The sequence below is a fragment of the Aristolochia californica genome, unplaced genomic scaffold (assembly GCF_029961685.1).
Source record: "Aristolochia californica isolate CCGP_79_NKW_82.1479 unplaced genomic scaffold, dmAriCali1.0.hap1 SCAF_12, whole genome shotgun sequence".
NCBI lineage: Eukaryota > Viridiplantae > Streptophyta > Magnoliopsida > Piperales > Aristolochiaceae > Aristolochia > Aristolochia californica.
In genome coordinates this window covers 21,040,146-21,066,295 of record NW_027181793.1, presented here as the reverse complement: position 1 = coordinate 21,066,295, position 26,150 = coordinate 21,040,146, and the positions used below count along the sequence as shown (strand labels likewise).

At 35.9% G+C, this 26,150-nt stretch overlaps 1 protein-coding gene across 1 annotated transcript; it reads left to right on the top strand.

The window, feature by feature from the left end:
* The first annotated feature begins 1,012 nt into the window (after window positions 1–1,012).
* LOC137946689 (isopimaradiene synthase, chloroplastic-like) lies at window positions 1,013–24,504 on the top strand. The gene is made up of 8 exons (XM_068793009.1): window positions 1,013–1,042; window positions 1,168–1,388; window positions 1,789–1,886; window positions 11,873–12,075; window positions 22,032–22,207; window positions 22,821–23,039; window positions 23,137–23,272; window positions 23,950–24,504. The coding sequence occupies exons 1-8, from the start codon at window positions 1,013–1,015 to the stop codon at window positions 24,502–24,504; spliced, it is 1,638 nt and encodes a 545-aa protein (XP_068649110.1).
* Window positions 24,505–26,150: the final 1,646 nt, after the last annotated feature.

The following is a 26,150-nucleotide window of genomic DNA, read 5'->3' as shown; positions in this document are numbered from 1 at the left end:
CAGTTCTTCTCACCTGTCAATTACATTGTGATCTTAGCAAGTTGTAATTGATGGCAATTCATTTGGTAATAAATTCAATGCCTTAGGCACCATTACTGTGAGGCAAATGGTACTGTTGATTTTTTCCTTTTTCTTTTCGAAGTTGGCATCTAACAGAGCTGTAGAAGGAGACTTCAGATGGATTCTTCGGTGGCGCCATGCTCCATATCGGACAAGCACGAGTTAGATCCTTTGTTTATCCTGCATTTACCAACATATTAAATAATGGGTGTGCTGTATACTATTTAGTTAAATGGAGTCAACCCGTGTTTTGGAAATATTAATCGACGAACATCTACGCCGGCTCAGATCTCACCTGTCTCTCCTCAACTTTCGCATTAGAAAATCTAAGAAATTTACAAGGTTCTTTAGGAAGAGAGAGAAAAGATGGTTAGTACGATTCCAATGCTGCTCTTGTCACCTTGTCTACACTTACAGACAAAGATGTAGAATTTAGTCGTGGAGATTCCATTTTGTGAGTGTTTAAGACAGATCAAAGAACAGGAAAAGGAAAACGCAAGCCATGGCTCTTTCCACCTCTCTGGTGAAGTCTTACATGAGAAACATGTCCATGCGAAGGTTCCCTCCCTCTTTCAAGCTTCCAAATGAGAAACAAAGAACTCGCATTCATTGTTCATACATGGGATGCTTCAGTGCATCCGTTGCGAGAGTCCCAAGGCATTTTCCCTCAGCCCTTTCGTCAGATCAACCATCAGTTCAGTATCTGACTCACTTCCTGTCTGATTCTTGCCGTTCTAGTAGTTTACTATTTGTTTATTTTTCGTTTCGAGTTTTAGACTAATGGTATCTGCTCTTCAGTTGGAAATCTCTTTTCAAGCTTCATTCCTGTTTCAAATTCTAGTTCTATGTTTCGATATGTTTACTTCAGAAAATGACGAAAAACTGAAATTACTGCTCCATTAGACTGCTTGTATTTTGACTCTGTTAGTCTGTTCTCCATTCTTTTGAGCTAATGAAAGCGAACAAGGAAATCTATGAACAAGTTAAAATCGTTATATTTTTATTCTGGATGGATCCATTGGATGCTTTGTACTAAGTTTCTAGGAATCCGTCGACACCGCTCTCGCTTACTTATCTGCTAATTATATATATGCATGTGTGTTGCAGGTTTTCGATCAAATGGAGATGGAGATGGAAATGGTGGTGGATGATAGGGAAATATTACTAGTGGATGAGATAAGAAAAGGCCTCGAATTGTTTCTGTCAGCCGAAAGACTGAGCACCGAGGAATTAACCGAGATTCTCACAATTGTGGACTTAATTGAGCGTTTGGAGATCCATAGACATTTTGATCACCAGATCGAGAGCATTTTAGCGTCAGCTTACAGGTCCGTGAACACCCACTTCACCTTATGGCCTTCATTTTTTTAGCTGCAATAAGAGAACTAGAGATAAGAGCCAGAGGCCAATCCCCTCATGCGTCTCTCCTCAAAATGAAAAAATAATTTTATTGACGTTGAACTTGCATAAGATGAATTCAACGTAGATTCGAACCTCGACCGGAGCTCGAAAATGTCATCAAGATCTGACCAGCAGAACTGTTGCTCATCCTTTCCAAAGTCCTGCAAACCCCTTTGAAGGTGTCGACCTTGAAGGGGAAAACCAGACCTCCCCTGCACTAGAAATAAGCTTCAATTAAAAGAGGTATTTAATTTCACCATGGAATCCAAATTTGAATCCAAGTACGTTGGCTGATCAGACGGTTCTGAGTTTATGTCTTGGTGTTAGGTTCAAGAAGAAGAAGTCCTACATCAAAGAAGATAACAGTCCCCTTGTCGACTTCGAAGAAGAACTCCAAGTAGCCGTCAAGGAGAGGGTGGAACTAGGTTGATTTCTGGCATTGAGCTGCACCATCGGGTTGAGAGGAGGTGCCATTATCTGATTCTCATCACTTGTCACTTGTCTCAGATTAGAATGAAAATATCAATGGCAAACGAGTTATAGTCGAGAGCCCTAGATGTTTGATTGTTGGCAATTAGACTTTCCTTCTCTCTCTCTCTCTCTCTCTCTCTCTCTCTCTCTCTTCTTTTTCTTCTTCTTTTTCTTCTTCTTCTTCTTCTAACTTTCTCTTCTTTATTTAGCCCCAACTCCATGATATCAGAGTGGATTAAATAAGAGAGGATTGTTACTCAACTTGTATGTAGGTTTCCGGTTTTAAGATCAGAGAAGGAAGAATTAAGAAGATCGGGTAACCAGTTTTGGTTCCTACTAAAAAAATCTCCATAAAGCAATTGTCTTTCTTTCTTCCTTTTGAATTTAGGATCCCATGACAAGGTTCTCAACCAAGGTAGTGAAAGAGGAGAGGAAGAAAAGGAGGAGAAGAAAAGGGAAGAGAGACAAAAAAGAGAACTTGGCTAGAGAGTTGGAGAGAGAGAGAGCTTGGGAGATGAGACAATTCTAATGAAAATTTTGAGAGATAAGAGGAGAGACTTAATGATATACCCTATGCCCGGAGCCTATATTTATAGTTGTAAAAGGAAGTTTACAATTACTACAATACCCTTATGGCTACAAACTTTGAAAAATAAAGGACTTAAGTACACATACATCATCTTAGATAATTACACCATTATGTCTTCCTTATGAGAAGACCTTTAAATTATCTCTTTTGCCACCTCCTTGATGTGGGGAAAGTAATTACTTTGATGCCACTTCGAGATGTCTTCCAACACTTCCTTCACATTGAGGGCACATGTTTTAGATTTTAGCTTGATCATTTCTTTGGTGGATCTACAACTCTTGAATGCGAAAGTCCTATGGAGAGGTTTCCTGGAATTCTTTTTTACCAACTGGTCTATCTCGAACTTGGATAGTAAGAAGAAGAACAAACAAAATTACATATCTTTGATTGTTGAGTTTCATGCATGCATGCACATACTTATCTCTTCTTATTTGAATACTGGTATGTGAGTGAAAATTTAATTGTTATGGTAGTACGAGTGATGGATTTTGATGACTTGTAGAGTCCACCTTATCGGAAGAACTTGACTTGAGGTGTCTTAGACAAAAGAAATTTTGTTTGAGAAGGAGATTCAAATGTGCATGATTTTTAATTTGGACACAACTATTTCCCGTGAATTCAAAGCTCTCACATCTGCATGAGAGATCTGACCAGCAGAACTGTTGCTCATCCTTTCCAAAGTCCTGCAAACCCCTTTGAAGGTGTCGACCTTGAAGGGGAAAACCAGACCTCCCCTGCACTAGAAATAAGCTTCAATTGAAAGAGGTATTTAATTTCACCATGGAATCCAAATTTGAATCCAAGTACGTTGGCAGATCAGACGGTTCTGAGTTTATGTCTTGGTGTTAGGTTCAAGAAGAAAAAGTCCTACATCAAAGAAGATAACAGTCCCCTTGTCGACTTTGAAGAAGAACTCCAAGTAGCCGTCAAGGAGAGGGTGGAACTAGGTTGATTTCTGGCATTGAGCTGCACCATCGGGTTGAGAGGAGGTGCCATTATGTGATTCTCATCACTTGTCACTTGTCTCAGATTAGAATGAAAATAACAATGGCAAACGAGTTATAGTCGAGAGCCCTAGATGTTTGATAGTTGGCAATTAGGCTTTCCTTTTCTCTCTCTCTCTCTCTCTCACTCTCTCTTCTTCTTCTTCTTCTTCTTCCTCTTCTTCTTCTTCTAACTTTCTCTTCTTTATTTAACTCCAACTCCATGGTATCAGAGTGGTTTAAATATCAGAGAAGGAAAAATTAAGAAGATCGAGTAACCAGTTTTGATTCCTACTAAAAAAATCTCCACAAACCAGTTGCCTTTCTTTCTTCCTGTTGAATTTAGGATCCCATGACAAGGTCCTCAACCAAGGTAGTGAAAGAGGAGAGGAAGAAGAGGAGGAGAAGAAAAGAGAATAAAGAAGGAAGAGAGACAGAAAAGTGAACTCAGCTAGAGAGTCAGAGAGAGAGAGAGAATTTGGGAGAAGAGACAATTCTAATAAAAATATTGAGAGATAAGAGCAGAGACTTAATGATTTACCCCATACTTGGAGCCTATATTTATAGTTGTGAAAGGAAGTTTACAATTACTACAATGCCCTTAGGACTACAAGCTTTGAAAAAGAAAGGACATAAGCACACATACTTCATCTTAGATAATTACACATTTGTGTCATCCTTATGGTAAGGCCTTTAAATTACCTCTTTGCCACCTCCTTGACGTGGGGAAGGTAATTACTTTGATGTCACTTCGAGATTTCTTCCAACACTTCCTTCATGTTGAGGGCACATGTTTTAGATTTCAGCTTGATCATTTCTTTGGTGGATCTACAACTCTTGAATGCGGAAGTCCTATGGAGAGGTTTCCTGGAATTCTTTTTCATCAACTGGTCTATCTCAAACTTGGATAGTAAGAAGAACAAACAAAATTACATATCTTTGATTGTTGAGTTTCATGCATGCATGCACATACTTATCTCTTCCTATTTGAATACTGGTATGTGAGTGAAAACTTAATTGTTATGGTAGTACAAGTGATGGATTTTGATGAGTTGTAGAGTCCACCTTATCCGAAGAACTTGACTTGAGGTGTCTTAGACAAAAGAAATTTTGTTTGAGAAGGAGATTCAAATGTGCATGATTTTTAATTTGGACACAACTCTTTCCCTTGAATTCAAAGCTCTCACATCTGCATGAGAGATCTAAAAGGCCAAGATTAACCTTATTTAATTTAGCTTACATGTTCATGCATGAAATCTGGTGTTCAACATAAGTGAAATTGACATTGATTTAAAATACTTTCTAGTTTTGATTTGTACCAATTGGATCTTATGGCTGATAATTAGAGTCAAAGACTAGTTCAAATGACTATTGTCACAACTATGAAATAAAATGGAGACAATTATATTTTATGGGCTCGAGAAATTTATATAGGGGCTCCAAAAAAGGAGAGATTTATCTATGAAGATCCACCATCTCAAAGAACATTTGAGTGGAGAGTTGGGGGTCTTAAAGCATGTTATGACTTTTGGGTAGTATTGAAGCACATGTGAGTAATCAAGCGATTGTTTGTGCCACAACACGTGATATTTGGGTGTCTCTTGAGAAAATATTTCCTCAAGAGAAAAATATTTCTCGAATATATGAATTATTTTCTAAGTTCTATACAATGGAAAGTGGAGATAAACTTCTTATACAATTTGTTAGTAAATTAGAGGAAATTAGGCAACATAAGTAAATTTTATCCCCTTGAGATGGACTAGACAATACTTGAAAGACAAATGGAAGTTGCATGCCGTTGGACTAAGTTATGAGGCAATTTGAGCACAAATATTGGCTAAAATTGATAAACCTACTTTGAAGGTACAATTGCAAGCCTCGTGAAAGTAGAACCAGTTGTCCCAAATACTAATATTAAGGTGGAGAATTCAGCAATGGTAGTGAGTGGTAGTAATTGGAACCATGTACATAGAGGTAATGGTTCAAAAGGATGTGGAAGAGGCCAAGGCATGACAAATAGGATACCTTGTATGCATTGGAGGAAAACCAATCACCTCTCTGACAAGTGTTAGAAATAATTCGGGAAACCTTCTTGGGCTAATTAGGTAGTGCAAGGATGCAATAATAATTTTGAAGTTGTCTCCATGAATAAAGATGAGCTACATATTTGTATAGCAATATCTATAGAGAACACCTTCATCATCTAGAGCCAATGCATCAAAATCATCTTCTTCAAATATGGCTACCATTGCTCAAACATGTATCGTGTTGGCCCAAGTGGCTTCTCTAGAGGGGGTTAATTGAGAATTACAAGTTTAAAAACTTAAGATGTGGAAAAATAAAATCAAGTAAATAAGCAAATTACAAACATACAAATTCACACACCACAAATTTAACACCAAATGTATTGTTATCAATGTTCTCCTATTGGTATTCACTGCCCAAGAACCCGAGCTTGGGAAATTTCACTAATAATAGCTCTATTATCTAGAATAACACAAAAAAATTAGACTCTCTTTTGAGCCATGTGTATACTCAAATACACAATTTATAATATAATATCCCCAAGAGTTTAGCTAGATTCTAGCTCTGGTAGACCCTTTCTATCTAGATGCATCAAGGTTCTAGGTGAAAGTATCAGAAAATGAAAATTAAAAATAAAGGTAAAACTTACTCTCTTGTAATTTGGGGAGATACCATTCTCCTTTTGAGAGTTCCAAGCTTTCAGTCTTCGATGCACAATGTAGATAGGGAGATGGAATAAGAAAGAAGTGCAAGAATTTTGCAAGGTTGGGCTTTCTCTTTCTCAAAAATGTACATAAGGAGGATTTTCAAAAGATTGAGAGTAAATACAAGTAGGTATGCCAATAAAATCTCATTAACACTTCAATGGGAGCTTTGGTGGGGTATTTATAAGTTTTCCAAGCCAAACTAGTTTTTTTTTGCCTATTTGTAAAAAGTTGTTTACATTAATTGATTAGTGTAAAGAGGTTGATCGATCAATTGTGTGTAACGACTAGTTTTATGTCAAAATGTGACCTATTGATCTGCCAACATCCTCTCATCGGGTTTGACATTTTAACTTGATCGATCAATATACATGGATGATCGATCAATTAGAACCTCCAGTGCATACCATGTATGATCGATCAATAATCTTGCTTCGATCAATCAGTCACTGAGGTCGATCAATCGATCAACATGAATTTTCTTTGTCTCGATAGTATGCTTCGATCAATCAACATGAATTTGTTTTGCCTCGATAGTACTGATCAATCATGTTTTATAGCACAGTTTAGTCATGTTCTAGATGATCAATCATGCTTTATATTTTTGGCATGTGCACTTCTAGTTGATCTATCATTGGCATATATTGGTCAATCACTCTACTGTTAGTTCACTTTATGGATTTTTAAAGCATGGGAAACGTTGATCCTAAGTGATTCTAATATGAATGATATATATGTATGCATTCGTGAAAAAACATGTTTGAATGCAAAATAATTCCTAAGGTTCCAAATTTGCATTGTACCTCAAGTTTTGAAATAAATGGATAACTCTCATACAGAGACTAAGTTTTTTACTTAACTCAATGATACCTAAACTCTAGTCTTCAATTTTTCTTCTTCTTTTGAGGGTGCTTCTTTAAGAGTTCTTTGACATTTCACGAAGCTTGAGGTCTTTATAAAGCTTGTGTTAATTCAATGCTTTAGACCTTGAATTTGGTGTCTCTTGAAGGAAATGTATTTGAAATACTAGATTTCAAAATTTAGCTCAATTAATTTTTGTTAATATCAGAATCAAGAAGGGAGTCAACACGGTCAACATATCTTTGGTTTGTTAGTGTCCTCCAATCCATCCTAAGTTATTGACTTAGGAACTTTTTGTTCACATATCAGATATACCTTCTTCTTTTTCCAATTTATCTTAGTTGGCAAAAAAAAAAAAAAAAAAATTCAGAAGTTTCTTTCTAAAAATATAGTGGCTCAAATTCAAGTGTTTCTTGACTGATTTAGAAGAAGAAGTTTCATATGTAACCTTGTTTTTCTAGTAAATACTTGAGCAATATTTGTAGGTTTTTTATACATGTAGACTAATATTGTCATTATAGTTATTCTTTGATCTCTTCCTTGATTTTGAGTAGAGGTTTTATTACCTTGCTCTCTTACCTAAGTTGGACTCTTATCCCCCTTATGAACATTCTCAAGGAAGTTAGGAAGAGAACTATGGTCCTTTAATAGGAAGACAAAACGTGTAGTGAGGGAGGAGAGATTTTGTCCTTGACAAACCAACTAAAATAAGACAGTAGGACCTCTCCGAAAAACCGCTGACAAAGAACTCTTCATTGTTCTCTAAAAATTTAGTAACTAAAACAAAATGTGAAAATCCATTAATTTTTGCAATGACCAAATCATCCATTAAGAAATTCTATTTGACTTTTTGAGTTTTAGGCATGATGAGAATAATTTGTGATGGACATATTTCTTCCATAATTTTATGCAAAAGCTTCTAAAGAGAATTCAAGATCGTAAAATCATTTCTATGTTAGATTTAAATTGCATTTGTATTAGTTGGGAAATAGAATTAGAAATCCTACAATTGTATCATTGAATGAATGATAGATTACCAACTTTTGTTGCCAAATAATAATTATGGATTAGTTCAATTAGTAGTTAAATAAACTGGTACCTACCAACTTGATTACTTCTACCACAAATTTGACTCATTTTTAATTTTAATCTTAGTCTTATGTGTGTTCACAATCTTAATTAGTTTGGATTCAATGTAAAAAATAAATTTCATAATAAAAACTCCATACACAACCATGCAAATAGACAAAGAATACACAACAATTTTATAGTAGTTCACAATCTTATCTTTGGTTGCTAATCTAGTCACAAGGTATATTTCACCTTGGAGTTTCACTACTATGCTTGGGTTGCCAAGTGGCACATACATGAAATTACCTCTAAGGTCAATTATGATGTTGCCCACACAGGGAATTTGTCACTCAATTGACCATAACAACCAACTTACAAAAGTTCACCTTCTCACAAATTTACAACAACAAACTAAACACACACTGGGACCTACAAATAAAATTTCAGCAACTAACTAGGGAATCCTACTGAGACCCACACAAGGATTTGCAATAACAACTCATTCCACAGACCCATACCCCTGGAATGGGATTTTCTGCACTACCTGCCTACAAAAGGGTTTATGGATCAAACAGTAGCAACAACAAAATTTACTAGCCTTTTCTTCTCTTCTGGAAACTCTAGTTCTTTGACTTGGTCGTCTGATTGTTTGGGCAGCAATTCCAAATAGAACCTTTTCTCTCTCCAATCATTTGGACGGAGTAGTCCGATCAATTGGTCTTCATAAACTCCATCTTCTCTCTTCTTCAGTGTGCTCATTTGTCATCTTGATAGTTGTCGGCTAGTCAAACGAACTTCATTGGATGCCTCCTTTCTTCTCTTTTGGAGATAACTTCTTTGACTTGGTTGTCTGATTGTTTGGGCAATAATTCCAAATATAAAATTTTCTCTCTCCCATTGGTTGGACGGGAGTAGGCTGGTCAATTGGCCTTCATAAACTACTTCTCTCTTCTTCGGTGTAGTCACTCGGGTGACAGAATGGATACTTACAATACCTTTTCTCTTTTTTTTCTTTTTTTTTATCTTTGTTGGGCTAGCTATTTAGACATCAAGGTGAATGAACTTCATCAAATCTTTCCTTTCACTGGGTGAATGGACTTCCACAAAGCTTTCTTTTTATATGGGCAAATGGACTTGAACAAAGTTTTCTTTCTTCTGTTCGATCTAACAACTTTGCCTTGCTTACGATGCAAAGTTCTCTTGCTTGGTCGAACAGTGCTACTAGACTATTTGATTGGTTGGTGTGCTTTTTGGCATATTTTTTTGCCTCCCTTTAGGTATGGGCACTTTATCAAGTCCTCAATCAGTCGAACAAATATTCTGCCAAAAACCTTTTTTGGAGGTTTTTAATTGCTAGTCATTTTTAATGAATATAATTAGTAACTTTAAGTGTAATTATTATTATAGTTATCTTGATGGGGATCTTCTTACCAACATCCTCTTCTCCTCCACAAAATTTGAATATTTTTGTAAAAGCTTGATTAACTTTTACAAAACATCTAAAACATGAATTTATTTTTGGTTATCTTTAAAGTGTGGCATCTATTTTGTTCTACCAATTTGGAAATCGTTGACCCACTGCAAATCTCATAATCAATTTTCTTTTCCAAATTTCAACCTGCCTCTATGATTTTTTACTACAAATCTATCCCCACACACCCTATCACTGGAGGAGCTACTTGTTCCCCTTTCATGCTCAACAAGGGGGAGGGGTCTCTTTTTTCCCGACTTTCAAGAGACTCTCCCTCTCTTTTCTCTATACACTTCTTAATGTCAAAATATTATAAATAAATAAATATATAAAATGGAAATTATATCATTTTTATTTATCTTAATTATCTATTTGATTGAAATTATAGGTTATATTTTGAAATGTGACATCTAACAAGGCCATATTTAGAAATTATCCATACATTTAACCACATAAAGCATTTCTTTCTTGATGGTAGAGAAAATTTGTTGAGTAGGATTAGTTCTCCTGAATGGAACCTTATGATGACTTACTTGTTAGACACAGAATAAGCTTGATTTAAAATTCAGTCAAAATATCATTATAAATAAAAATATAAAATGACATTTAAGTCATTTTTATTTATCTTAGTTATCTATTAGATTGAAATTATAGGTTATAGTTAGAAATTATTCATACATATAACCACAAAAAGCATTTCTTTCTTGATGGTAGAGAACACTTGTTGAGTAGGATTAATTCTAATGAATGGAATCTTACAATGACTTATTTGTTAGAAGTGAATATTGACTCTCTTTGTTTCATAATCCCTTCTCTCATAAGTGAATATTGAAGAAACATTATTCCTACATAGAATTAATTTAGAAAAAAGAAAGATATTATCACAGTCTTTCAATTGTGGGTTTGTGACAAACTTATTTGATTTCCTTAAGTTCTCTTCTTATCAAAATTAGTAAAGGTTATCTACTTTCTAATTTTCGCATTGTTTTCATCTTGTATACATCTAGTGTGATGCAATAGAAACAGTCTTGAATGTTTTGCACCTTGATAATTTTTTTAACCTTTTGACACAATTTTTATCATAGGTTTGGACTATCAAAGATTAAATAAAAAATCATGTGAAAGTTCTATAGTGCAAGATAATGTTTAAGTTAGCTTTGGCCCCTCTAGCACTAAAATTTGAGCTATACCCTTGCTTTATATATGTGTGTGTATGTGTGTGTGTGTGTGTGTGAGAGAGAGAGAGAGAGAAAGAAAGAGGGCTTAACTCCATTCCATGTTGCAGAGAGTGGCACTCAAAACTCGGACTGGGAAAGCCTGAATGCACAGTTTTAGCCTTTCGCCTCCTACGGCTGCATGGCTATGAAGTATCAACAGGTAGAAGTAATTAATTTTTAGAAATAATTGCTCCAAGTTTCATTTGATTAATTTATGAAATACCTACTCTAAAACCATGTTCATCCCCTTTGTTGTTCCTCATTCTCAATGGAACTATAACCAGCTGGTGTTGTCTTGTGCTAAATTTCAAAGTAGGGCAGGAGTTAGTTTCTATCAGAAGTAATTTTAAGATAAATGCTTTTACATCATATTATAGTCACCAGTTAAGGGACCAACATTATCCGGTATTGTGATTGAACCATCAATCTAGTACAAAAGACACCTATGTTTTGTATTATTTTTAATCCAATCATTATTGACATGTTCAAGAAGCTCAATAATCGATGCATTTGATATTCTTGGGAATGTTTGCACTTGTCAGAAGTTCTGTTGGTAGTATCCACATGCAGAAACAGGATTTTAATAGCAGAGAAGCTGTTTTAAAATTAGTATATGTCTATAAGGGCCAAACGGTACAAAAGAAGGAATTTAGAGGAAGATCCAAATTGCACAAGAGCAGCTTTTGGGAGAAAACAGTGGACATTTAGAGGGCAGACAAGCTGCATATACATACACACTTGATCCAAGCAATGAAACCCTTTTAACTAGCAAGTGTATTCTTTTCATTTTCTTACTGAAAACTGAATATTGATAAGAACAAGTAAGAGGTCATTCATTCAATTGAGTATTGACGAACCCTGAAACTAGCTATCATTTCCAAACTGTCATGCGTTGCTTCTTGCTGAAGGTGTCTTCAGAAGTGTATCATTCATTATGCCATACTACAAGTATATTACACATTATGCAATAATTCAGAGTTATCATTTCTAAATTTTTTTATTGTCTGGCTTCATGGCAGATGTTCTCGAGACCTTAAAGGACCCTGTTGAAGAATTTACATATTTTTTAGCTGAATCTTCCGATAAAGTGTTGGCTATCTTAGATCTATACCGATGCTCGCAGATAGCATTTCCTTTCGAGGCCAAGATCATGTCAGAAGCAAAGGAATTTGCACAAAAGCAACTCCATAGGCTGCTTTTAGAACAACACCATCTTCTTCAAGTAAACAAATTATTAATGGAGGTGATTCCTAACTTACTATCGTCTTTTGAGAAAGTCATTTTTTTTCTTTAATTTCAAGCTAAAAATATAACACTTGTTGCAATGGAAACTTAGAGTAACATAGTAAAAGAGTTCTATAAGAAAAACCTTGAGGCTTGGGAGGTTTTGTTGGTTGTTCTCCCCCTATAGCTTCATCTTTTGTTAATGGAAATGGAGCAAGGGGGAGGAGGGCCTCTCCAGCCGCCTAGATTCCTAACTTATCTTTTATTAAAAAATAATAATTAGACCAACTACAATCATCAACAACGGAAACAAAGTGCCTATAACCAAACATGTTCGCTACCTAAAAGAATCCTACACGTTGCAATATACTAGATGAAATAAAGTTGAACTCCTCTTATTGACATGAGAAGGAACTACTATCCGATGATGTTTTCTAAGCTAACATGATTCACAATTGAAGGATAATGATGGTCTTACGAAAGGGAACAATTGATGAAGTCTTGCTAAAGATGGGTGATGCAGCAAAGATGTCATTAATATAAAGACATGGATGTCTATAGTGTTTTGGAGCTTTAATCAGCAATTTCTAAGTAATCAAGTTCAACTTGCTTGTGATCCCATTGGTTTTCCTCTTCATCTTAGGATCCAAAAAAAATTAGTGATTTAACTTATTAGTAGTTTGAACAACTAACAAAAGAATATCTTATTGTCATATCAATTATGTACCACATCAATAACCCACTTACCAATTGGAAACACATGGAAAGCACTTGCACATGGTTGCACAATAGTGACACCCATAGAGAAAGAGAGACCAAACTACACAATCAATGATGGCATAGATATATACTCTAATCTTAGCATCATTCTCATCATCTCATTCAAGATATTAGTGGTCGTATCACTCTTTAGCGCTACTAGAATTATTATTGATCCATCTAGTAATCTGATTCAGTTTGGCTTTCCAATCTTATCCCAACACCTAAGTGAATAATAGGTTTATGCATCCATGTCTAACACACTTCCTATCACCACAACCATGGATGTATCCGTCCCCATTTTAAGTTCTACCACCACTACTATCATACCTTAGGAGCTTGTTTGTACTTTATAATCAATGTTTGATGCATCATATTTATTCTTAGTCGACAATTGGATTTATACTTGTGCCCTAGTCAACTCTAACTCTAGTCCCAGGGCTTGCAAATACCAAGTCACTCTTAGTTCTTGTATCAATCTATAGATCTCTTCACTTCATAATGAACTCAAATTCTATTCCTATGCTTGCAAACACTTAGCCACTCTTAGTTTTTCAATCTGTCTACAAATCTCCTTCTCATCCACATAGAAAGGATGGTTTGCCATGTAGCATTCATCTTATTAGTGAATTTGACAATCGATTAACCCCCTCATTGCATTAAGAAGATTTTAGATTACAGTGTAGACTTCGGATAGTTATTTTTTGTAGGATAATCTTTTCTTAAGCATATCCCACATATATATATACTTCACAATCACACAAAGTAGCACTCTAAATCATTATGTGCTCGTAATTAGATGCCTGATAGATATGCAAGAGCAGTGTGATTGCATGTGTTTGTTATATCTTTGTCTATAGTTGCATGGGCCCTTAGCTTAACATTCAAGGGGTCAACCTAGAATCTCTTAAAAGTTCAAGACACATAACCCAATTAGAAGAAGGATTAAAAGTTTAGGACAAAATCGCCAAACCTATTCACCCCCCTTTCCCCTCTCGATTTGTTTCCCATGGTACCTAACAAGTGGTGTCAGTGGAAATGTACATTGAAAGCTTGGTATATAGGTTAAGTAACAAAGATCCAGATTAAAAATTAGGCCAATAGCAACAAGTAGTTCTCCTTCCTACCTCTTTAGAGAAGTAGAAATTATGGTTATCAAAGCAACTAGAATCCCTTCTTTTAAATTTTAAATTTTGGAATGAAAGAATGATCTAATTGATTCAAGCTCAATACGTAGAAACTTGGAATACACTTGTAAATGGGCAAACATTCCCACAAATGGGAAATTGACAATTGAAGAAAGATATTCTTCAAGTAAATGCATGGGTCATGCACTTATTGTATGTGCAATTATAGATGAGAACTTGCCACTCATTGAAATATGCGCAATAGCCAAAACAATTAGGAAACTATTAAAAAACATGAATGACTCAACCCTCCTTGTTCAAGAAGAAATAGAAATTGAAATTAAGTTTTCCCAAGATTGTGAAGGACATGTGGCCACATAACTATCTCAAGAGCACACTTCAAATGATGATAAAAGTGAGGTCACAAGCCTCAGACATAGAATATGAAACCCCTCAAATATCCTCTACATAAAGCAATGAAGAAGAAGTGACATGTGCCCCTCTACCAGCTTGAACCAAGAATTTAAAATCCATCTTAGTTGAATAGAGAAGAACGTTTGGGACACTAGGAAGAGACAAGCCTATCCTAGTATTAAAAAATTAGCAGCTCATTATGGGGTCTTAAACCATCACAGCCTAAAACTCGAAGGAAAGGTTAGGACCAGAAAGTAGAAGACGAAAAGAAAATTGGGCCTCTCTCTGGGCCACCTAATAAAAGAAGCCATAGATTGCCCCATTTATTAGAAGAATTTAATCTAGGGGATTCCATCCTCAAACTTAAGGTTCTGTTTGGAACCTCATGGAAAAGAAAATAAAATAAAATAAAAATTTGACCATTATTATTTCTAAAAATAGTTAGTGAAAATGAGAATTTGCTCATTATTTCATTTTCACTAATTATTTTTGGGAATAATAATGGTCAAATTCTCATTTTCTTTTATTTTCTTTTCTTTTTTTGTGGGTTCCAAACATGCCCTAAGGAAATGGACAAATTGAAAAGGAAAAAGTCAAAAGCAACAAATTTTAGTCATGTGATGAAGACCACAATAGACCCCTCCCATAATGTTGCATGCCATTATTGTGGATGTCATGGAAACTAAGTCTTTGCATGCTTAGTAAAACATTCTAAGCTAAAACGGGTGAAGCAAGTTTGTATATTGTTTTTTTTTTAGATGGAAGTTTTCGTGTATATTGTTAGCAACCTAAAAGGATGACTCATAGACAAAGTTCGAGAAGATAGAGAGATAGAAATTTGGGGGAGAGCAAAAAAGTGGCATGGGTCTGGACTAGCTTATCAAGGAATCACCCACCTAGATAACCAGCCCACTTATCGGGGGATCAAGTGCTAGAGCTTTTTTCCAAAGAGAAATGAATAAAGCCTCCAAGAGCTTAATATTTATAGTGCACATTACTCTATAGATTTCTCTATGTGAGATTAATAGGGTCACCCCCTAACTTGGGCCCCTAGCTCCCTTGGATGGGGTGGTGCCCTTCTTGATGCTTCTCTTGGATTCTTTTTCCCTTACAATGAGTTGTAGCCCCTTCTAGACCATTCTTCTAGCCTCTTTTGCATTTTATTGAGTTGGTGCCAACCACTGATGATTTTTTGGACAAATTTGCGCCAATAGTCTTAATGCCCCCCCCCCCCCCCCCCTTAAGCGTGTGGAATGTAATGGATACTTAAGGGAAATTTAAAACTCGACTTCAAATATGAGAGTTGTAGGACCCAAAGGAATTTGGATTCTCAAAATCATTTGATCTCCATGAGTGGATAGCATGTCTCCAACACAAGCTATGGAAAATAAATTTGAATCATTTAGTTAGCTTGTGGTGTTTAACTTGAAAAAAAATGAAGGGATTAACAAGTCAATCTAGGAGACAATGGTTTGTTTTATATGTCAAAAATCATTTCCACATAGATTGAAGTGATAATTGGAGGAGTGAGCACCTAGGCCTTGAAATCAAGAATCACATTAATAATTCTTCTTCTATTTTTTTATTATTTAAATGTGCAAATCAATGTGAATTTAATTTAATATTGAAGAGTCATGTGTAGCTGATGGGATCCAACATACACTAGGATCACTATGAGACTTAGCTACTCCATTGTGAGAAATATCTCCAAATTTTGAAATTCATTAATCTTGAGAGGTTTGAGCACTGGGGGAATGATCGTCTTGAAAACAATCATCAAGTATTTTTTATAAGAACTTAAACTTTAAAATTATCATAAAACAAACTTGGTGACTTATGTGTGTTGATCTATGCATTCGTTGTCAAAAGTTGAATCTTGCAAATAGATATTCCCTCAAGAAAGTGAACTTGACTTTGGCTAAGTCAATCACCCAGTTTGTTTGCCTATGACCATGTCATAAGTGAAACCTTGAGATATGCAAACATGAACCAAAAAGCTCTTTGTCCATGTTTGGGTGAATTGCCTTGTGTGAAAATTACATAAGTTAAATGTTTAAAAAAAATGACTTGGGAGTCTATAAGAGTGAGCATTAGCAATTCCCTTAAATTAAAAAAGTAAAGTAGCCAAAGCCAAAATTAAGTCACAAGTTCCAAAGTAATTCAAAGTCTTGAAAATTCTATCTTATGGCTCAAAATGACATGTACTTGATTGTGAAATGGTGGATTAGCTCATTTTGATACATGAAGTAAAGTCAATTTGCTAACTTGGAATACAGATTAATTCCCCATTGCTACAAAATAAGGGAAATTTTAGTAAATAGAGGAAGGACAGCTCAGCATGCCTCCTTTATGCAAATGCAAGTTGCCTAATATTATAGGATTGGTGTTGCCTAATATTATAGGATTGGTGTATAATATCCCTGAGCTTTAAACTTGAAATCCAAAGGTTCTATAATTTTTTACCAAAGTATGAAGATGTGACAAAAATATGATACATCCATGTCAAAGTTGAGGTTATACAAAACAAGTTTAGCATAAGAAAAATGTTTGTTAGAAAAATAAGTCTAGCATGTTGTTTAGCTTCTCTTAGGTGTGAATGCTAGTGATTTGGGTGAATCAATGAGCCATGAGTTGCTCATATGCATACTAGGAAATTAAGCTTATAGTTATACCTTGGTGGATGACTATTGTGCTCTAAAAGTGTTCAACGACACTATAACCATAATATTGAGAAAATTTAGGATACCTTGGTGGATGACTATTGTGCTCTAAAAGTGTTCAACGATACCATAAGCATAATATTGAGAAAATTTAGGGTTGCTCACACTAAGATTGGTCATGACATGAGATCGTTGCTTCTGACACTCCTTACTAATAACCCTTATGCTTGAAAATATTTTGACAAAGGCCTTTTTTGAATAAGAATGCCTACAAGAAATAAAAATGCATGTCTTGGTGTTCAAATAACTGTTAGGAATTAGACGCCCTAATTCCAAACTAATGAGAGAAATAATAATAATCACGGAAGAAGGAAAAACAAGCAACAAAAAATAACAACAAGATTATACAAGTTCGCCTCAAGGTGAGACTACGTTTTGTCTTCCGCCATTGCAGTAATCCATAATAAAGATAAAATAGTTTACAGAGAGAAACTGCACACACTTACATGTGTTTTTTTCTAACCTCTAGGACTGCAACTCCAGATGCTCCTCAGGATGATGGTACTCGTCAAGATGATAAAACCTAACAACGGCGCTCCCATATATAAAGAGAAAATTAGGGTAACCTGATTACACGTGTGAAATCCCCACACTACCCTTAATGACTCAGCATTCAATATGTAGGGGGCTCGCTGGGGGCTCCGCCCCCCTTCCAACCCTCACGACGACCAGAGGGTAAAGTGTTAATTAGGCTCCACAACTTAACAATAACCCCCCTATTCAAGAATCTACCATTAAAAGACCAAAAAAATACCATTCCCATTCAAACAAACATGATATTGGAACACAAGATTTTACCCCAAGAGCAAAATGGTGTGCTCGGTGTTGGAACAAAGCCAAATGTTTGAACAAAAGGCATCACCCAAACCCAAACCAAAATTATCTCTTATTTAGATAATCAATTGTTCGATTATGTGATTGGAGTCCACATATACAATAACGACATCTTATTCAAACAACTCTCTTATTTGAATATTCAATTTTTCCAAAATATGTGTTTGGTTTTACAAGGTGTTGACAAAGGCATGGTATTTGAATAGTCCAACAAAATACAAAGAAAATTAGTATTCGAATTTTGCACTCTGCCTTGGAAAGTTGCATCTCATGTTGATCAAAATTGGATATTAATGGCAACAACAATAACTTAGTTATAAAGTACCCAAAGAACATCTCTCATCATGTCCAACAAATCAAAGTTTACAAATCAAAGAAACTTTTTCTCTCTCAAACTCCCCCTTGTGTTCAACTTTTACCCATAACAGGCTTGAGACATGGGTACAAACCCTTAATGGGGTACACAGACTCCACTTTATGGAGCACAACACACAAACTCCTACCTCCTAGAATCCACAACATATACATAACCTGGAGAACACAAACTAGACCTTGGCCCACACACACAACCTGGTTTTGATACCAAGTGAAATTTTATGAACATAGGAGAGAGAACGTGTGAGAGAAAGAGAGAGTTGGAGAAAGCCTCATGTTGAACTATAGGAAGATGTTCACCTCAAGTTCCCTCTTCTCTACTACTTATAACATAAGACAATGATAAAAGATACCATGTTCTCCATATGCCCTTGGAAATAAGATTCTACAAGAAAATAAGTCCCTAGAAATCTAAGTAAAAACAAATTACATCTTCTAACATTCAAACAACTCAAGTGTTTGAATGGAAGCATAGAGACTGAAAATGTGGGCCTGAAAGGTTTTTTTTTTAATAAGTTGAAGAAGCAAAAAGACTCTACAAAAAATTGATTTCGTGAAGCAAGAATATTTCAACACGCAAGTCTATTTAAATAAAGGTTACTCAAAACATCACAAGGGAAAAAATCCAAGCCTTGATCTAACCATCAAAAGTCATCAAAATCTATAAGTGACTTACCAAAGTGATCAGCAACTCAAATAAAATATCAAGCATTTACTTGAGATTTTCATTGATGTTTTCACGAACTCACTAAAGGACAAAATTTCTCTTTTAGAACCTAATAATTTTATTTTAGAATGTTATAGATTGGCTTTATAATTTGATTTTTCCCCTCAAGGGAGAAAAATAAAAGAGAAAGATAGCGCATGCAATAGTGTCTACAAGACTTTCAAGGTGATTGAAATACCATTGGGTATTAATATGGGTGATCAAAAACCCATTCTCGTAGCCTCTCCAAAAATCAAATAAGTGCACAAACTCTTATTTCAAAATCCATATTTCTACTTAGTGTTTTGCTACAAAATTTGTGCTAGTTATGTTTTCAAAACAATAGAAGATGTGTAACATATAAAATTGTGCTCAAACTCTTTAAAATGTTTGATGGTCTTTCATTATCTACGTACTTTGAGCTCTTACTATGAAATCTAAGCATGTACTTTGTGTTTCGCTATTGAAATTTTGTGCCCAATACTTTGAAATCATGTTGCAACATACCATGTGAATCTGAATTTGTGAATTGCTCCCAAATCAGGTTGGCTTTTGCATGTTATCAACACATTAAACTCTATACTTAGAAAGTTTTATGTATTTGCACGTCTATTATGGGACATCCTGGTTATGGGCCTGGGTTAAGTACCTATGTCTTCCGCTCCTAACAGGTCGGTCTTTTGGGTAGTATTGGCTAGGTGCTTAACATTTGGTATCAGAGCCGACCCTCGGTCGCAAGTTCGATTCCCGACAACGGTGCAAAGGCTGAATTTAAATACTGGTAGGCCGTAGGATAAAAACTCGGGAAGGGCCAGTGTCGCTGCGTCGCGCACAAAGGCTGGATTAAAATACAGGTAGGCTATAGGATAAAAACCCGGGTCGGGCCTGTGTCATTGTGCCGTCGTGGTCATCGGCTTGCGAAGGGGGGGTGTGATGTTATGGGACATCCTGGTTATGGGCTTGGGTTAAGTATATATGTCTTCCGCTCCTAACAGGCCGGTCTTTTGGGTAGTATTGGCTAGGTGCTTAACAACGTCTTTGTGCTAAATACCTATGCATTTACTTTGAAATCACTCATTATTAAACAAGATAAATCGTGGCTTGATTTTAAAAATCCCTCTATTTGAAACATAACACTTTAAATGCCCTCTCAAACCAGCCTTAAGCCTTTCATAAAAGAACATCATTCTTTGAAATCAATTCTTTGGGGTTTGAATTAAGTTATTCTCATTTATTAGAAGCACATATAGGAGGGGTGTATTTTATTTGTATTTGTATCATAAAATCTGCCTATTATGAGGCATAGTATGTGTTGAATTATAAGCAAGTAATTCTTGCAAGTATTCGTGAAACCTTATGTAGGAAAGACTTTCCTCAACTCAATTCATTGAGAAAGTCTTTGTGGCTAAGAATGAGGTGTTGGCTAGAGAGTCTATTGTGTTGTAAAGGATAAAACTTGTAAATTGGTTATTGTAGACAATTGAATGTCTTAAGAAACTTTGGTGACAATATTACAAATGACCCTTATAACTATATATATAGATGTTATCTGGCCTTTTATATTGTGAATTTAACTCAAGCGGTGCAAACATCTTAGACCCTAAACCCTAAACCCTAGTAACCAGACTTTGGGTTATGAACCATCATAAATTATTGCATGTTATATATGTTCATTTGTACTTGCATATCTCTTAGTTGAACATTCAAGATTGCAAAGTAGAATCTCCTAAAAGATCAACTCACATAAACTAATCTCAAGAAATTTTAAGAGAAATTTTACAAACCTATTACGCCGTCTCCCCGATTTGTTCCTCATTGGACTTAACACTTAATTAGTAGACTTTATAATAAATAAATAAATAAAGAACATCAAATATGACTCCACACCAACTCTAATAGACCTGTAAGGGCACAAGGAGGGCCAACAAAACAACTTTTGATCCTCTAAGGGAAACACAATAGTCATATGTGAATTAGAGATCCACATTACGCCATTAACCAGGCCTCTCAAACAAACAGAAACAACAAAGCCCCATTGGTAGGATCATGTGCTAGAGGGGGGTGAAAGATTTTTGTTAAGGAATAGTCCCACATGGATTAATGAGTACAAATATCTTAAGTTTATTAGTTGGGAAAGAGGTTTCCTAAGTTGGCTAGTTATTTTGGGAGGGATCTTGGACCTAACTTAATATGGTATAAGAGCGGGTACTCATATGTGGGCCTACACCTAAACTATCCACTTGTAGAGCCACACAAGAGAGCCTACACTTAAACTGTCCACTTGTAGAGCCACAAATCACCTAAATTATTCACTTCTATAGCCACAAAAGAGGGTCTACATGTGAGTACATAGATTAATGAGTACAAAGATCTTTAGTTTATTAGTTGGGAAAGATGTTTCTTAAGTTGCCTAGTCATTTTGGGATGGACTTTGGACCCAACTTAACAATATTGATAAAAACTTTATCAATATTCGTTAATTCCCTACTCTAATACCATGATACATTACAGTATTAGAGAAATTAATGAGAGAGAATAAGATAAAGAAGAAAAGAGAGGCATCACGAGAAGGATGTGAGAATTTGGGAGAAGCATAGTTGTTGAGTTGAACTCGACCCCTCTATACATTTAAAAAATTAAGTGCATCGACATACTTCATCCTTTCTCTAAAGAATACATATCACACTCTATTTTTAGTGGTTAAAATGGTAAACTTTATACATACAAACACATGGAATAACACAAGATGTAAGAGAAAATATAGGACCAAACTATGCCTGGACATTGTTCTTAACAAGAGTCTCTAAACATAAAACACACTTACAGAAATGCCTCCAGATAACAATATCAGCTCTCAACATTGAAAAACATGCAATCCTTCATATTATGTATTATTAGCTGAAAAGTAGAACATCAGATGGTCACTGTGATGATGTCAAGCTTTCTTTCCCTTTTCCATCTAACACATTTCGTTGTTCAATTTTCTCTAACTTTTTTTTGGTTTATTTTTCCTTTTCAGGTTGAATTTACTCTGGATTACCCTCGAAAGAATCTTTTACCAAGATTTCAATCAAGAAACATCGTAAGGCAATTGTGGCCTGGTGAAGGAATAGTTAAGACATGTTTGCAACTTGCAAAATTGGACATAGATATGACCCAAAAGCTTCATTATGAAGAAATCAAAGAAGTGAAAAGGTGAGTGCCTAGCCCTGGTCCTCTTCATTCATATACTTAGTCATTTTTAAGTGTGATAATCTGTTAAGTAGAGGCAGCTTGTAGTTCTTTAAAACTCATGAGATTGCACAAAGAATGGGAAAGGTCACTACTAACTTAACTGAAAAGAAACATTTGATATGTACATTTAAAGCATACAATTCATCAACCCTACCAAATCCGTGACAGATAGACTGAGTGAGAATAGATTAAAACAATTACTGCTGATTCCACATTATCTCCTAATCAATGGAACAGAACCAAGTTTTTAAATTCAAGTTGAAGAATTTCATCTCCCTATATGCTCTTTCATCACTTTTCTTTACATCATTCTCTCTACTTTTTCTACCCAACATGTGCACAGTAAAGAATCTCAGGTATTGTCTGAGTTCCAGTAATTATATTATATGAGCTAATCATTTTCCCAGTTTTTGAAGTAAAAAGTGTAACTCTCTTTCACCTGGACTTGATCAATGTGTATTTTTTTTCACTAAAATAATTTGTCCAGTTGAGTTTGTTTAGGTTTTGTCAAACTGACTATGAAAAGAATTACAAAAACCAAAAACAAATTCAACTTTGTTTTAATTCTTTGTAGATGGTGGATGAAACATGGATTGGAGAATCTTGAATTCGCTCGGGAAAGAATCTCAAAGTGTCATTTGTCGATTTCTGGATTTATTCATGAACCAAAATATTCAAAAATGCGTATAGCTCACACGAAGTTAGCGGTTCTAGCAACCATAATTGATGACTTTGTTGATCAGCCTTCTCTAAGTATTGACGGTTTACAACGTTTCAGTCAGGCTACCCAAAGGTAGTTTTTCTCAATCACAGGAGATTTGTTGTTCCATTGGACTTCAAGGCATGTGTTTAAAACTTTTCCTTTTTTCTTTTTCTTCTTTTTTATACAGGTGGGATCCTTCTTTATTAGATGGCCTTCCTGACCCTAGAAGACTGTTTTTTTGCTTAGAAACTACAATAAAAGAGGTGGCTGAAGAATCAAGCAAGGAGCAGGAATATGATCCCTACCCCTTCTTCAAGGCTTTAGTGAGTATTGCCTGTTTCAGAAAGAGAACCAAGCTACCGTTTTTACTCAAATGAGGGATCCTTTTCTCTATTATCTAATATTGCTACAAATAAGTGATTACAAAGAGAGATATAGCCCTAGGAGTTCAGTCTCTGTTTGATGCATCACTAGTTGCTCTTTCTATATTCAAGAACTACACTAATCAAATGGTTATAAAACTGAACACCAGTTTGCCAGGTTGAATACTCTCTTATCTTGTCTGTTGTCTCTCTTCTTTCCTTCTCTCTTTCTCCTATTTTCCTCTTATTTGTCAATAGGAAACCAATATGGATGGGAAGTTTTTAGATTGACACAAAGTTTTCTGATATTTGGCCGGTTTGAAGGGGATGGAAAAATTTTACCCTGATTCTTCTTGTCCCACAAAATATCAAAGGAGACAAGAAAATCAGTTTTCTTAATGCTCCCATAGGAAATTTTAGGTAAAGAAGACACAAATGGGAGGATACCAGTGAAGAAAAAAAATTCTAATGAAAAAATTGGTCAAAAGAAAAATGAATTTACTGTCATTTTGTAAGAATCCCTATGATGGCACTAAAAGTCCCTTATCTTCATGAACAGTTTGAAATCCTAGTGACATACAAATCGTGACTTTTTTGGTTTTTAATGCTGTCTTAAGTAAAATTCTTTATTTCTTTAGTGGCAGGATCATATAGCTGGAGCAGTACAAGAAGCTTCGTGGAGACTTAAACATCAAATTGTCAAATTTGATGATTATATACCAGTAGCCACAAAGACTGTTTATGTTGACGTTTTGGTACTAGCCCCAGCTTTTCTTTATGGAGAGCCCCTCACTGAAGCAGATTTACACCATGTAAGCGAGAATACACAACTTCTGTACCATACCCGTGTTATTGGTCGACTTTTTAATGACCTTGCAACCTTCAAGCGTGAAGAAACTCATGGGGAGATGAATTCTGGAGTCAGTTGCTATATGAGGGAAAATCCCAACATCACATTAGAGGAAACTATGACACACCTACAAAATGTTATTGAAGCAGAAGTCCAAGAGCTGGAATTGGAGTTGTTTCAGACAAGGAGCACGGTACCTGAGTCTTTCAGAAGACTGGTTGTTTCCTTTGCTCGAAGTATGGGTTTCTTCTACAGGAAAGCTGATAGTTACAGTAACTCCTTTGACAAGAAAAATGATACCTTAGTAGATGATTATGTGTATTACCCACTCATTTCTAGTTAGTGTCACTGGAGATTACGGCCATCGCGTATGGTTAGATTAAGTTTCTTTCTGTGAAACTTCAAAAGCAAATGCCTCATGACTTATGAGATTGGTCTAAGAATGTTGTCTCGAGTTTTATAAACATCTATTTAGAGCAAATACCAGTGTTGATCCTTGGGTTTCGAGTTGGGATTTGCTGAAACAAAAAATCGCCCAACCTCTAAAACAGTAGGCTGTGACTGTAAGACCCATTCGCATAGGAAGAATGAAGTCAACTAAAAGGAGGCAGGTTCACCAGAAGAAGAGGCAGGTTAAGAGGCTCATATTTTAGAAGTTTAACAACGTTTTATTTCCATAAATCTCGACCCTTCAGCTTCCACCACGCTTTCACTAGGCCCAAGATGCTTCTCTAGGTAGAAGAGAATGGTCTAAGTATAATTATGATCCAATAGGGTGGCTTAATCTGTTAGTGCCTTGCCAAGTGTTCCCAACAGATCGGGGACAAACATAAATCCGGCGCCGTCACCGGAAAACCTCGCTCTGATACCAATTGTTATAACGAAGACACTAATCCGAGCATATAATCAAGGATATCAAACTACGAAGCATATAATCAAAGAGAGAAAACATAAATAGGTGCGAAAACAGTAAATAAATCACAAATGATAAGAGACAGGGGTTACGTGGTTCGGCAACAGCCTACTCCACGGGAGATGATGATGATTCCATTGAGTCAAGCGAAGAAGAGAGCTTTGCGGCTCCAAGCATACAAATCGAACACCGAGATCTCCTAATGAAGCCCTCTTCCCGGAAAAACCATCTTCCTCTTGACGAAACCCTCTTCCCCGACAAAAAAAAAAAACCTTTCCCGTAAGTCTCAACCTCTCAACTCCCGACAAAGAGATTTTCGATTAAGTGATTTAATCGAGTAACGTACGCGGGTCCGAAATGGGTAATCGGGTCGGGTAATCGGATACAAGACACCCGATTACCGAATCTCCACCTTGGCTTGAATTCGATTACTCTTCTCTGAAAAAATGAACCTATCTATCGCCATCTCCACCTTGCCCCTTAGGGCATCCTCCTCAAGTACTATGAACACCAATCAAGTCCAAGCAATGCTTGAACTTAAGTTTAGGAACTGGTTTGGTCATCTTTACCTCAACCTGGCCCTGAGAGACAATATCTCTCACAAAATGATATCTGACTATCACAGTGAACAACTGTAGCACCTTGTGGCAAACCAAGCTCACCAAGTAAACCTCTCAACCAGATAGCTTATTTCACTGCCTCAGTCACAACCATGTACTCGGCCTCTGTAGTGGATAAGGCAATTGTAGTCTGTAATGTTGCCTTCCAGCTCAATGCACAACTCGAGAGAGTGAAAACATAACCTGTCAAAGATTTCCTCTTATCGTGATCGCCAGCATAATCAGAATCAACATAGCCAACTACACCAGTATCTCTACAACCCCTAAATACCAAATCAGTACTAGTAGTATCCTTCAGATATCGAAATATCCATTTCACAGCCTGCCAGTGTCCCTTGCCAGAACTCACAACACTAACTGCATGTGAAATATTTGGACGAGTGCAAACCATGGCATACATAAGGCTACCAACTGCACTCGCATAGGGAACATGGGACATGTGCTCCTCCTCATCCT

What these genes read in the sequence shown, in the direction of transcription:
- LOC137946689 (XM_068793009.1), top strand. Translation starts at nt 1,013, where the DNA reads ATGAAAGCGAACAAGGAAATCTATGAACAA. An exon ending in CAAGGAGAGGGTGGAACTAG is followed by an intron (nt 1,887 to 11,872) that starts GTTGATTTCTGG and finishes GCTTCATGGCAG; the next exon opens with ATGTTCTCGAGACCTTAAAG. An exon ending in AACAACACCATCTTCTTCAA is followed by an intron (nt 12,076 to 22,031) that starts GTAAACAAATTA and finishes TTTCCTTTTCAG; the next exon opens with GTTGAATTTACTCTGGATTA.